The sequence below is a fragment of the Oxyura jamaicensis genome, chromosome 15 (assembly GCF_011077185.1).
Source record: "Oxyura jamaicensis isolate SHBP4307 breed ruddy duck chromosome 15, BPBGC_Ojam_1.0, whole genome shotgun sequence".
Classification (NCBI taxonomy): Eukaryota; Metazoa; Chordata; class Aves; order Anseriformes; family Anatidae; genus Oxyura; species Oxyura jamaicensis.
Window position 1 is genome coordinate 13,405,014 of NC_048907.1, and position 14,532 is coordinate 13,419,545.

Genomic DNA, 14,532 nt, shown 5'->3' on the forward strand with positions numbered 1-14,532 from the left:
AGTGCTTCTCCCTTCAGTGGATACAAACACGATAATAATAGCTTAAAAAAATCAATAAACACTTAAGTGTTTGGGAACTCTCAGACTTTTTACTGTATCGTTTACTCAACAGTTTAATGCTTAATAGAAGAAACTTGCTTGTTAAATATTCATGTGCAGATTTAGTAGATATAACACATCACACATTCAATTTTTCTAGGTCTTTTCATTCATGACAAAATGAATTGTTTCAGAGTGTGAAAATTACATTCATTGGAGAATAACATAATTTACTCATTTGAGGTCAGTGCCTGGATCTAGTTGTATGAATCTGTTGGTATTACAGTTGGGGTGGTCTCAGTTTACAGAATTGTCTCTCACTCATGTTATCACAGCCTCCCTGACACTGAGAGACCAGCTGCTGTGCTGGGGTTCTTACTCCACTTTGGTATAGCAGAGGAAGACTATTCATCTCTGCAGTAGAGTTCAGCAGAGAGATGGTTAACCTCTGGTGATTAGATTGTTGAACGATCTTCTAAATGTACAAATTGCCCAGGTGAAGGCCGTGGAGCCCCATGAGGTGAGGCCAGGGCCACTTCCAGAGGGTTCTGGGGCAGTGTGAGAGAAGTGCCACGTGCTGCAGGGCAGCCAGGGTTGAGGTAAAACTTGTGAGGAGCGGCCCTGCCAGCACCATGCCAAGAGGAGGAGTAGGGCAGGGGTGAGGTACTGTGGGTGCCGGGGCTGAGGTACACCTGCAGCCCTCAGGGAGACCAAGGAGGAGTAGGTATTTCCCTGAGGTCTGTGGAGAGCTCATGGAAAGCAGATGATACTCTCTGAAGAAACTCTGGCCTTCGGAGGCCCAGGCTGGAGCAGGTTCTCCTGACAGGAACTGCAGCCTGTGAAGGACCCATGCTGTAGCAGATTTTTCCTGAAGAGGGAGGTAGAGGAGCTGGGAAAGAAGGAGAGAGGTTGAGCCTGGGAAGTTGGGGAAAAGGGAGAGAAGGTAGTGTGTTATTTTTTGTCCATCTTTCTCACTATCCAAACCTATTCTAATTGAAAAGAAATATTTTTTTCCCAGGTCAGGTTGTTTTTCCTCTAAAACAGTAATTGTTAAGTAATGTCCCTCTCTATCTCAACCCATGAGCTTTCTCATCTTATTTTCAGCCCTGTACTGTTGAGGAAGGGAAGTGAGAGAGAGGCTGGGTAGGTGTCTGGCCAAGGTCACCCCAACACACTGCAGTAGCAAGAGTTAATATAAATGTTTGAACAATCTGACTTCAGAATCTGTAATTTGGCAGAAAAAAAACAGTATTTCAGGGTGCTGTTTAAATAGGAGTATCTGCTGATATGACTTACTTAAAGTCATATCTACATTTTTTATCTAATACCTGTAGCTGATCTTCAGATTGACCAATATTTGAGAAATTATCAGTTTGGGGTATTTGTTTGTTTGTTTGTTTTCATATGGTGTCCCACTGCTTCTGGTAACATTAACCTTCCATTTCCTGAAGTACGAGAGCTATTGGGAGACACTTAATATTTGGGCAAATTTTGATCAAATTTTGATCCTGCTGAGCTAATCCAAAGTTCATGGTTATACATTCAGTATATTATAAAACCATTATTATTATATTAGTATTAATATGTACTTATATTAGTATCAATATGCAAAATTTTATTGACTATCCATCAAGCTTGGGAAGGTTATATGTGTCTGACAAATCTGTTTAAAATGCTCACATTTAAAAAGTGACCTGAAATCAGGACTTCCCACCCCTCTTCTATTTTTCACACTTCTAATAGAGAAAAAAAGGCAGGGAAAGATAGATAGTGCAATAATGTTAGCAGATACAGTTGCGTTTTGGTAATTCTAGTTCAGATAGATCTCAACTTAGAGATTGCTAACAGTTACTACTTCAAAATTAACAGAATCCTGTGCCGTTTTGTTATTTTTATTATTTGAATATTTGTGTTTGCCATTTTACCCATAAAATATGGTTTGTAACGTTTACTGTGGTGCAATGACTTTGCTTACTCATATTTCTAAATCTTTTTGTAACACCAACACACAGTGATAGTTTCAATTGCTCTATCAAAAACCAGCCGCGAGCATTAGGGACATATACTGTTACTTAGACAATTGTTCCAAAGGTAATGGGACTTGGCTTAGATAATTGAAGCAATGCTGATGTTTTTTCTGTTACTGTAGTTTCATTAGACTAAATATTCTAATTGTCCTGAAGACCACCCTGAAGATTCTCATTCTGTTGCTGAAGTGGCATAGTATCTTGTATAGTACTGCACAAGAGTCCATAGGTACAAGTCAAGGATTATGGAAATTGCTGGGTGGCAAGAAGAGTTGGTACATAAAGATCAGTGAGCTTCCAAGTCTCAGAGAGAGCTACAGTTTCTCCCACAATTCTCATGCAGTTGTGTAAAGTTTGACTGCCTAACAGCTGATTCTCAGTGAAGGGTTTGCAGCATAGTCGAACATGCCTTTTGGAATGCAGTATCTCAGGTGCAGCTGAAGCACATCTTCCAAGTGAGGTGCATGTTCAAGGCATCACTAGCAGGGATAACTTCTAAATTTGGTATGTGATACAGCAGTAAGTGAATGACCAGATACAGTTGCTGAGCAGCAGCACTTTGTTGCCATCAAGTGGTAAATACATTGATATCTATATAATCAAAGTGATCATGGCTAGCTGGCATCAACTGAATAAATAAAAAAAAAAAAGTATGAAAAGTATTTTTCTGCTTTTCATTTCTTTGAGTTTTTCCTCTCTTTAGTGGTGATTGATCAAGTGAGATTATTTCTTGTTCATTGACTGCCTGAATGAAAGATCTTACAAAGAAAATTTTCAAATACTGCACTTCTGGTATGACTTGTGAAACAATCTGAATTATACTCTTTCCCCCAGACACAGTTTTAGCAAAAATGACATGAAAAATGTATTTTCTCTTTATCAGGTTGTCAGCCCTTCAACTTCATTGACATTGTCATCCAGTAACGCTACTGCCATCACAAAAACTATTACCAGAACATTTCCTCTAAAGCAGAAAATGCATTTAGTCAACATTAAGGCCCAGCATCTTCAAAATATCAACAATCAATCAGAAAGCATAAAAGATCTGGAGATCCAAACGCTGCAAGTAGAGTGTGAAGAACTCAAAAATCAACTAGGATGCTTAAGGGTAGGTAAAAATCCAGTTCTATTCTTAATATCTAACTTTGCTGGTAAACAGTTAAATTGAGTCACAGAATGAATCATAGAATGGTTGAGGTTCAAAAGGACCTCTCGAGCTCATCTAGTCCAACCCCTGCTCAAGCAGGGCCAGCTGGAGCAGGTTGCCCAGGACCACGTTCAGACAGCTTTTGAAGATCTCCGAGCGGAGACTTCATAACCTCTCTGGGCAACCTGTTTCAGTGATGCATTGCCAGCACAGTGAAGTGCTTCCTGATGTTTAGACAAAATCTCTTGTGTTCCAGTTTGTGCCCACTGCCTCTTGTTCTGTCACTGGGCACCACTGAAAAGAGCCCAGCTCTGTCTTTGCATCCTCCCTTCAGGTATTTATGGACATTTATAAGATCCCTCCCCTGAGCCTCTTGTTCTGCAGGCTGACTCAGTCTCTCTTCATACAAGAGGTACCCCAGTCCCCTGATCACCTTGGTGGCCCTCCCTCTGTTGGACTCTTTCAAGTAGATACAGGTATCTGTTGTACTGGGGGGGGGGGGGCAGAACTGGACACAGTGTTCCAGGTGTGGCCCCAGCAGTGCTGAGTAGAGGGGATCAACAATCTTCACCTGCTGGGTATACTTTGCCTAATGAAGCCAAGAATACTGTTAGCCTTCCTCGCAGCAAGGGGACATTGCTGACTCATGTTAAATGTAGTGTCCACTCCTAGATCCTTACAATAGTTTATTCATACAGGTGTTAAAAACAGGTAGAAAAGATTGTTTGTTTGTTTGTTTTCTGCTTTTTTTTTAATTGACATTAAATATTTTCTAAACTATCATGTGTAGAAAAGGTTTTGTGTTTGAATGCATAATATTTCTGGTTTAGAAATAGAAAAATAGAAATTGAATATCTCCTGTCATGCAGGAAGGGCTGATGGGCCAGAAGCCAGGTGACACAGAAGAGCTACTGAAACAATCTCAGAAAGAACTGTTGTGGCTTCAGAGACAGCTCTCCTTTCTTTCCGCAGGAGGCCCTGTGTGTGTTTTGGCAGCTAGTAGGGTGAGTTCAGTTACTATTTTCTCAGGTTTAACTCCACTTTTTACAGTGAAGTGGGAAGGGGAGAGTTTGTCTGGCTTATTATATTGAAACAACACACTGCAAAAGTTAATTTCATACTACAGGTAGTAAGAGGAAGATTGGCCTCTTAGGATGTATTTTAAATAATTGCTGTACATAATTTGTAGGGACAAGAACGAATGTCTCTGGGGAAATTCCTTATTGTCTGTGAAAATGTACATACTTTTAGTATTAAAATGGTATTTTGCAGAACCATATTCTATACAAAAAATGCTTTATGCTTTATCACTTTTTCTTTAAAAAAATGTCTATCAGAAAGTAGGATCGTTGTATTGGGATTGTTATTCTGGGTGGATTTCTTGGCATGATATAGAGAACTGTAATTGCCTGTCTCCTCTCAGCAGCGCCATTAATGTGCATTCCTATTTACCAGCAGCCCATCATCAGCATAGTTGCATCCAGCCCTGAACATGAAAATGACTGTCAAGCTACATCATATTTGATGCTGATATTTGGCAATATAGACTACAGAACAAATATTAAACCGTTTATGTTAACAATGTCTCAACATCTTACAGTTCCAGTAAAATGTGAGTCCTCATCTGCCATGGCATAACAAGTTGAATATGTCAAGTGTGAAGACTCATATTTCTAAACAGTTGCTTGTGGTAAAGCATATGTTTTAAAGCCTTCATTGCAGTAAAACTGTGCTGGTTGTTTAAAAAATTAGGTGCCATTTAATTTTTGAGTGACTTCATTTAATTTATTCATTTCCCATATCTTTGAACACAAGGTTTCCAAAAAGTTTATGATAATGTATATATTTTATCCACACACACATATATGTACAAAATATATGTGCTTTATACTTATCTATGAGAAGGAATAAGTTTGTTTTGTTCAGTGTGATTAATTAATTATGCTATTTTACAGTAATCTGACTTATTTTCAAGTATCTGGCACAGCAAATTTTTCTTTTGCTTGTACAAATGCATATAAAGCAATAGATACATTCATCTAGTCTCCCAAATAGACAAAATAGATTTCCAAAATGTGTCACCTGGAATCTTCTGCTATCACTTCGCGTCATATGCTGCAGATCTGTATTTGTTGCTGAAGCACAGTATGTGATAAGCGCTTATATAGTCATAGGCAGAAGGAACATTTGGATTTCAAGCTTGCACGTAGCTCAATTGAGGAAAAAAAACTAATTTGCCGAAATTAGACTTTAAAAAACAAAACAGACAACAACAACAAAAAATAAAACAATTTATTATAACAAACTGGTTATAAATGTAAGATTGTACTTGCCTGATGATGAAAGCTATAATCTAATCTGGGAAGGAGCATATGATCCTGAGTAGGAACAGCTTTTATCTCCAAAAATATCAGAGTTTTGTTTTTCTGGGTACAGTTGTGAGTAATCTCAGGGAAGGGCATTTGGGGCTGAGATTTGCACAGAAGATGAGTGGTCTTGGATACCTTATTTTTAGATGTTGGACTTTCTATTCAGAAAACTGCAGTCTTTCTAGAATGTGACAAGTAATAAATTTGGGGAAGAAAGCACACGTTATCTGCAAACCTTTACATCGTTTTCTGACAGTATCACAGGACAGTGGATCAGATTTTTAGTTGTTTCATTCCCATAATGAGGGACATTTTTAGAAGCAACAAGTAACTTTGAAGATCATGCTGTGATACTCTGTACTATATTTTAATTCCAAACCTCTGAAGAAAAATGCTTTTCATCCAAATGTCAATGGTGGTACTCACTGTTTGTACAATCTTTGGGGTAAAGATTCTCAAGGCTCTCAAATAAATTGATGCTTGGGAACTGGAATATTCAGAAATGTAAGTAATGCTACTTTTGAAGGATTCCTTGACTGGTTAACAAACCTCATGGTTCAAAGTTCAAATTTATTATGGTTTGGAAATCCAGATAAGTCAAAACTTGAGAAAGAGATCACCTGATGAGTCCCTCTTCTGTGGCTCTTAATACTTTCCAGTGAAGAATCTGGTGCTGATAGTTGCTGATGGTCAGAGTACTCTCCATGCATTCAGCCTCATAAAGTATTAGGCTTTTGGGGGAAATCTGGCTCTTCTCGCTAATGTCAAAATCTTCTGAACATTTTCCTCTTCCTCATTATGCTCATTAGTAAAACTGTAGGGAGAAGACAGATTTTGCAAAGGAACTGTAAATTAATGTAGTCTGTTTCAGTTACACAGCCACTCCATTTTGGGGATAAAAGGGGAGACATTATTAAATGGGAAAATGTATTTCTGCAGATATTTTAAGAGAATTCAATAAAATAGTGCCTTGGGAGTGCAATATTTCCTTACCCTTTTAAACACTGAAAGGGAAATACAGAAGTTCCACTCCACATAACTTCATATGTTTACTTCAATAATTTAACCTTCATCAGCCTCAAGAATTCATTATATTACAGAGAATCCGCTCCCAAAGTGGTCAGACTCTGTGAGGCAGAAGATCTTTGCTGGAAAAGAAAAAAAAAAAAAAAGACTAAAGCTAGATGTTTAAAATATATTTATTTAAAATCTTTCCCTGTATCCCCTAGAGTGTCTCCCTCTAGTTGCTGGGGAGATACTGGTGGCATACTCAGCAGTTTTTGTGTGAATATATTGGGTACAGTTTTCTTTAGAAGAGGAAAGACAGAATGGTTCGGATGCTCCAGGTAATCTGTCTTAATACCCTTCTGCATTTGAGTTTCAAAGCCTTCCATTGGGCGGGCTTGGCAGTGAAAAAAAATTGCAGCTCACATTTACAGTTCATTGGTTCGTGCCAGTAGGCCACAGATGACCTACTGAGAAGATCCTGTGATAGCATTACTTGGAGGTAAAATAAAATCTCCCAACACCCGCCTTCCCCCCGCCCCCCTCACTGAAACACACCCTTGCTGAGATACCACTTGCTGCTTGTCAGCTCCTGTCCCTGCTCCCCGCTGCTGTGTCAGGGTTAATACTATGTGAAAGAGAAACTGGCAAATAGGGAAAGCCATCTTTGTGTGCGTATGTGTGTGTGTGAGCACTGCTGTTTCATAGGCTCTGGCAGCTGCTGCATGGCCGATGATGCTTGCTCTCTCTTTTTCACCCTGCCTCCCTGCAGACAACTAATGAATCATTTCTAGCCTGAATACAAGCAGTGCAAACACACCAATGCTGCTGCTGCCGCCGCCGCCGCTGCCTCTCTCTACAAGGTTGTAATTTGACACAGTAGACTGCAGCTCTCTCTCGGCAATGATCTTGCTGAACATCGGAAGCACTTGATTTGAAGGTATGCTGAGATTACACCCCTTCTAAAAATAGCTATTTTTACTAAATGCTTTAAGGGCCAAATGAGGGTGGGAGGGCTGAAAATCTGTAGGCGTGTGGTGGGGGGGGGGGGGGGGAAAACCTCTTTTTAGTTAGCAGTAATGAATCTGTAACTCTTACCAGAGGCAGACAAACTTTATTGTTCTGCTGCAATTTGATGATGTCCTTCACTGGATCTTTTCTTCTAGGTGATACTTAGAATAATAAAATGTGTTTCTGTTATGCAGGAACACTAGGTAAATGGATTAAACTCTTGCTAGATTATTCCATCCTCCCTCCTATTGATGTTTAATCTGTTGTCATTTTCTAGTCACTTTTGTGGTTTCCTGTGAAATAAATACTATATTCAGAGGTTTGCTGGTGCCATGTTTCTTTTCTGTATTAATGTCTGTGGGCAAAGTTAGTAATCATACAGGCTAGCAGCTCTCTCCCCCATGCCTGCTCTCCCTAACTCCCCCCCCCCCAAGCACAGTGCATATTCACAGTGTCTGTTTGCTTTGCAGATGTATGTTGTCATGTCATGGCAAAGTCATGAATATCTTCCATAGAGATATTGTTAATGAAATTATATGTGGTATATATGTCTGGCATCTAATGCTAAATTAGACCAATTGCAAGTAAATATCTCTCGCCCTTTTTGGTTGGAAGGAGAGATCTTTTGCAGCTGTATGTATGAACACGCTATGTATAGCAGTATATATTGGAATTGTTATGCATATGAGTATGTAGAACAGTACAATAACATTTTATTATAGCATATGCATATAAATACTAGTTATTTAGTTAGCATGTGCAGGTATGCTGTGCTCAGTGTTAGAGGGAATACTGCAGGTTTTTTTTTATTAACCTCTTTTCAAAATTGGCTGTTGCCAATAGTGTTGGGCAGAGACGGTATGCCTTTCCAGGACTGATGTGATGGTTGACATTACAGCTGTAGGTGGTCTTAGCACTATTTTAACTAAGGTAAATAAAAGTGCAAATGAAGACTTCATTTTTTCTTTTTAAGCTACTGATGTCTGTGGTAAAACACTAACTGGACTTTTATGACCAGTGCAGATAGTGATGCAGAGTTAATATGTAAAAAAACTCAGCAGAATAACTTATTAATGTCTTGTCACTGCATTTAGTAAATACAGAGTCAGCTCCTTAGGTGACTGGAAATATTTAGAAGAAATACATAAAATTAAAGCCATTGAACTTAACGTTAAGAAAATCACAAAGTCTGCAGAGACAGGGAGATAATACTAAGACTACAATCAACAAAATTCAAATAAGGACTATTACATAGCAAGATAGAAGAGCTGCCTTGAGAAATCAGCATGAAATATTAAAACAGAACAATGGTAGAATGTAAATTAAAACATCTCCATAAATTCAATGCAATTAAAAATAACAGTATACATGAACTGATATGAAAGTTATTCCAGTAACTTTATATTTCACCTTTTTGATCTGGAGGTGTTACATTTTTATTAGAAAAGGGCATTCTAGTTGACTCAGCTAGCAAATGAGGAAAACGATTTAGATGAAATCTTATAGATCATAGCCAGCATTCATCAGTGTAGTTATCCTATGAAATATATTTGCATTACTTCTTGTACCTTAAAGGAGGGGTCTCTTTAAGTGACAGTCCCTTAAATTAAAGTAGGGATGTGATCAGGCTGCCTGTAGACTAGACAGCAACCTTGATTTTTCATAGCTATATATCTGAACGGGTTCCAGCTTGATAACATACAGCATGACTGTACTAGAGGCAGTGAATGGAATTGCAGTGTTATTAAATACAATGTAATGTATTTGGGTATACCTGGAGCACCTTTCTGAGAAATTTAATGTGTTGAATTTTCTAGAATTACAAGCAAATTATAGCTTTAAAATGGCACGTGATTGTTAGGGGTAGTAAAAATGACATATAACAAAATCCAGGACCATGCAATGCCACAAATTTCTGTGTGAAAATGAATTGAATATCTGATGCATTCTACTTAATTGATAATTACAGGCTCTGAAATCTTAAGCATCTCTCCATATATGTAGTCAGTCTCATACTGATACAAGCTACATAAGTACTTTTCAATATATACAGAATCTGTATCTCTTTGTATGTGCCCTCATTCTATTTTTCTTATGGGTCAGATATGAACACTCATTGTAGTTCAGATAGGTGTGTGATACTGAGTATGAATTGAATGTATAAGCACAGAGGTGTTCATTTTGGAAATAGATTATTACAGAAGTACAAGCCTTTCTGAATTGCCAGGACTAGAAGTAAGATGCTTACAATCTCTGGATAATTAGTATACTCTGGTATAAGAATATAAGGTTTTTCCTTTCTGTGTGTCAGATGCCCCACTATGTATCAAAATTAAATATCCAAAATCATACTGACTTTATTCTGAAATAAAGAAGTAGTTGGTCATGCATCACTCTTTCCTGTCCATTCAATATTTATGTTGAATGAGTCATCATAGAATCATCAAATATCCCTAGTTGGAAGGAACCCACAAAGATCATCCAGCCCAGCTCCTGGTCCCACACAGCACCAACCAAAAATCAGACCCTCTGTCTGAGAGTATTGTCCAAATGAATGAAGTGTGGTTTGAGAGTCAAGGCTGCTTTTCACTTAATTGAAATTGTTTTAGGCCCTCTTCACTACTACAGAGTGTATCCAGAGTAGCTGAAATATCTATTAGTTAAGATTTTTATTTTTTTTCCCTGGGACTTGTTTATGTTTTAGTAGTCAGCAAAAGCGACTGACTAAAGTGGAATTTTGTGTAAATCCCTTGTTTCTCCCTTTGATAGCATTAGCTTCTCATGTCCAGTAAGCTCTCTCATAAAATGGCAAGCTATGTTGGTAGCATTTCCTCTCCATCATTTTGCAAATCTAGCATAGTACTAAGTAACTGAAATCTATTAAAGATTTTCTGGAAAATGCCTGGTACCACTTGTGATGATCTGTCTCCTTATTGTTGACGTTCTAAACTGTCCACCACAGGTGAGAAATGCCATGAAGCTTAGCAGACAGTAGCATATACTCATTGGTGCTATAATTAAAAATATATACCAATCTCATGGCTAAAAATAAAATCAGAATTTAGCCACAGTGTTGGAAAAATGCAGTTTCTTCAAAGCAACCTATCATGAAAACAATTTATGTTCACCAGGAAAAAAAAGAGGGCTTTTGTCAGGCTTATTTGCACAGAGTGGGCTCTTGGGAAATGACAGTAACAGCATCGCTCTGGCAGAACAGTTAATGATCTTCTGGAGCAGCTGGTTGACACTGAAGTTTGAATGTGGTCATTGTGGGTTTCTTTGCTAAATGTAACCATGCTCTGCTTGATAACATGTTGGCTGTTGTCTTTCTGTAAAGCATAATTGTCAAATCACCTTTGGCTGACATTTTGGTAAAAAAAAAAAAAAAAAAAAAGTGTCTTATAGGCTTGTGGCTCAACACTTTGGCTTGTGCGTATAACATGGGACTCAATAAGGAAATCGGAGCATGATTTCAAGCTCTGCCACAGATTCTGTGAACGGCCTTGAGCAAAGTACTTAGTATCTCTTGGGCTCTGTTCTCTTTCTGTAAATGGGAATAATAACGAACCCTTTCCACTACATTATACTTATTTTTTCTGCTTCAAAAATTAGACCTTCAGACCAAAGACTTCTTAAATCTGATAAATCTTATGAGATTTATAAATCACTTGACAGTATGTAATGTATGTTGTTGATCAGTAGAAAAATGTTTCCAAGGGCCAGAAGAATCTGAATTGATTCTGAGTTTCTTGGAATAACATTTGATTTGTTAAGGTTTCTATTGTGCTCTTGGGTATGTTCAGTTCGGAGTGAAGAGCCAGTTGCCTTGATAATGGCAGTGGAATAGAAATAGAAAAATTTGCAGTGCAAAAGTCAGGAAATGAGACTACAAGTCAGATTTTATTTTATTTTTTTCATAAAGTTTTACCTTTTCTGTGTTACAAACAATGTAACACTGCTTGTTTCTAAGGCAGTAAGTGTTAATATGCTGAATGTTTGATGTTGATTAGTAATCAGCAGCAGTGTACATTATTACTCTGAAGAACCAAGGGGAAAACATTGTGAATATGACAGCATAGCATTCTTTGTTTTCATCTAATGACAATTAGGAAATATCTTCCATTTTTATTTTTAAAAAATCATTTATTTAAGCTTTTCAATGTGATACCTTCTTTAAGGCCTAAGCTTAGCACAGTGCGCTGCTGGGCAGTCAGCATGTGAAACCCAGACTCCACTTCCACCTGGACCAGACTGATTTTTTTTATTTTTATTTTTTTCAGAGGAGCATAAATAATTTATATATACAGGTTATATATAATTTATATACACAGGTTCAATTACATTTTTATAGTTTTTGTGTGTGGGAAAAATAACAATAATATCCACTCTTACCAATTTTGTAAAGAAAAGAAGCCCTTTTTGAGACAACCTACCTTGTTTAGCGTTGGCTTAGAAAAATCCTAAATTGAAAATTAAGTCCTTCAGAATCAGGAAGATTTTTCGTGGCTTCAGTATTTCAGCTCTTACTGAATATACCTGTAACTCCTTTTTATACAGTTGAAAAATATTGTTACTCCTGTAGAGAGTATCATGATCCCTTTTCACTGACATGGAGAGTACATCTCTAGTAAATACATTGTAGGGTTTGCTTAAAAATATAATATTAATCAGCAGGGACGTTTATAGATCTGTGCCACTTTACACCAGAAGGATAGCTGAGCACAGTATCTCTGGGAGAGTGCTAATGAGTTAAACTCGTACTAAAGATGAATACAATCGATGCTGCTTAGAATTCAGCTGGATGAAGCTCACAGTTGTCACTATAACAAGCAATATATGCTTGAATCTCTCTCGTGTTTACTGCATTTTTCCTTTTCTAATGATAGTCACAGTTTTACCTATTTGTCAAATTCTTTCTGTTCTCCCATTCCCCTGGCCCCACTTCTGTATATAATTTAGAACATTATGAATATTCTTTGTCAATTCCATGAATATATTTCTTCCTTTCTCTCTTGTTTACTGCTTGCTAATTACATTTTGTAGGTGGCAGTTTGAAATCTTAGTGGGACGTCATGTGACTGCTAATGCTCTGCAGATCTCTATTACATAACCTTTAAGTAGTTTGGGAAAATGTGCTTGTGTCATACTGGGCCCGACATAAGGCTCTGTCTGAAGCCAACAGTCTGATAGTGGTTTATATATATAGAGAGAGAGAATGACTGTAGAAATCTTATGGATGGTTTATTCTAGCACAAGATTTGTGCCCTCACAGTCAGGCCAGTTGTCTTACTTCCCTGCAATGCTTTGCATTCCGCTTTTTCTGCATTTCTGGTACGGCAGAAGAGGGGAGGGGTTAGCTTTAAACACTCTGACATACCAGGTAATGATCATATGAATATTAAATGTAGTATGCTAGGATCCCTTCTGTTTTCCTGATAGGTTTGTTCATTTCAGATCTGAAATGATCAGAGTACAGAACAAACACAGAAAACCTTTCAGTCTCTCCCTGACCCCTTCCCTTGGCTATGCACCTTCATAGGGTTCTGGTGCATTATGCAAAATGAACACATAAATCAACAGAGATTAAAAAAAAAAAAAAAAAATGCTGTGTAGGGATGATCAATTTTTAATGTATAGTAATTCATTGGGTTGCTGTTTTGCAAAAGGAGACCTTTTATAAGTGACAGCAATGTATCTGCTCATAGAATTACAGTTCGTCTCTCTTTTCCTGACCCAGCACCATCTTTTGGTCCTACTTCACCTACAGTTTCACATTTTCATGCCTGGAACATATTGACATGCTATCCAATTCAGCTTAAGTACTCTACTGTTGACTGACCGGTACTGTTCCCTGAAGAAAGTAAATATCTTTTTGGTTTACTGGCCAAGATGTGAGACTTGGAGGGTGTGATGCTTGATATACCGTGTGTTCTGAGTAAATCGGAGTAAATCTTTGTACCTCAGTTACTTTACCTACTCAGAAGGCTTAGTAACAAAGAGCTCCTGTAGCATTGCAACAAAAGTTGATGCTAAGAGCTAGGAATAAGTAGATGATACACTGCATGATGATGATGATGATGATTATTTTTAATGAAGACAAATTTTGGAAGTTCATCATTTCATATTGAAATCTGTGATTGTGTGAATCTGCATTTTATTTTTCCCCTAGGATGTAATAGCACTTTTTAGTAAAAGTTCTTTACAAAGTGCTTAACAATGATGTTTGATATTGTTCTGTTCATTCAACGGATGAAAATTTTTCAATTTGTTTTGGGTTTATTTGCCCACGATCATTCAGCAGGGTCAATGGCTGATCTATGGATACTGATTGTGGAACCCTGTCCAACACATTTTCCTTTGTATTGGTTCTCCTGATTAAATGTTGGAAAAGTGGGGAGGAGGAAATATTGATATATAAAATGGGAGAAATTCTTTAGCCAGAGTATGGGAAAAAAAAATCAGAGATAACTTTTTCATTTTATTTTATTTTTTTTTCTTTCTAGAACTGGGTATAATCATTTAGTGGCTATAGTACCACCTGTTAGTCTCATCTAGCAGAAATTTCTATTTGGTATGTCTGTAGGAGAAATTATTAATAATGTATGCATTTTATTCTACAAAAGAGAGAGGTCTTTTGCACACAATGAAAGATGTTTTGGAGCAGAACATTCATTAGCACTGGTGTGTTTTTGTTTTTCTGAGGAGGGGGCTGGACCAGTGTAGTTTGCCTACCATGAAGTTCTGTGTGTACAAGTTCTTTACAGAGGTGAGACCAAATGCAGTAGGATTTCCCAAAGAATTGGATGAGGAAAGAAAAAGTGGAGGGGCTTAAGAGAAAAGACAGTGGGAAATGAAGGGGTTAGGGGGAAGAGGCAAACAAATCTTGATGATAAATCTACGTAATTAAAAAGTAACCATCCATTCATTTTCCATA

The 14,532-nt window shown here is 37.6% G+C and overlaps 1 protein-coding gene across 2 annotated transcripts in view; it reads left to right on the forward strand.

Moving 5' to 3' along the window:
• The window catches only part of RIMBP2 (RIMS binding protein 2), a 151,191-nt gene that overhangs the window by 5,165 nt on the left and 131,494 nt on the right, over positions 1–14,532 (forward strand). The window contains exons 3-4 of one of the 2 annotated variants that reach the window (XM_035340805.1): positions 2,950–3,174; positions 4,083–4,217. In XM_035340805.1, the coding sequence (XP_035196696.1) occupies positions 3,043–3,174; positions 4,083–4,217 (267 nt within the window). In that variant the 5' untranslated portion in view covers positions 2,950–3,042. Of the gene's footprint in view, positions 1–2,949; positions 3,175–4,082; positions 4,218–7,152; positions 7,528–14,532 lie in introns of those variants that run through there. The other variant, XM_035340813.1, reaches the window with a different exon arrangement.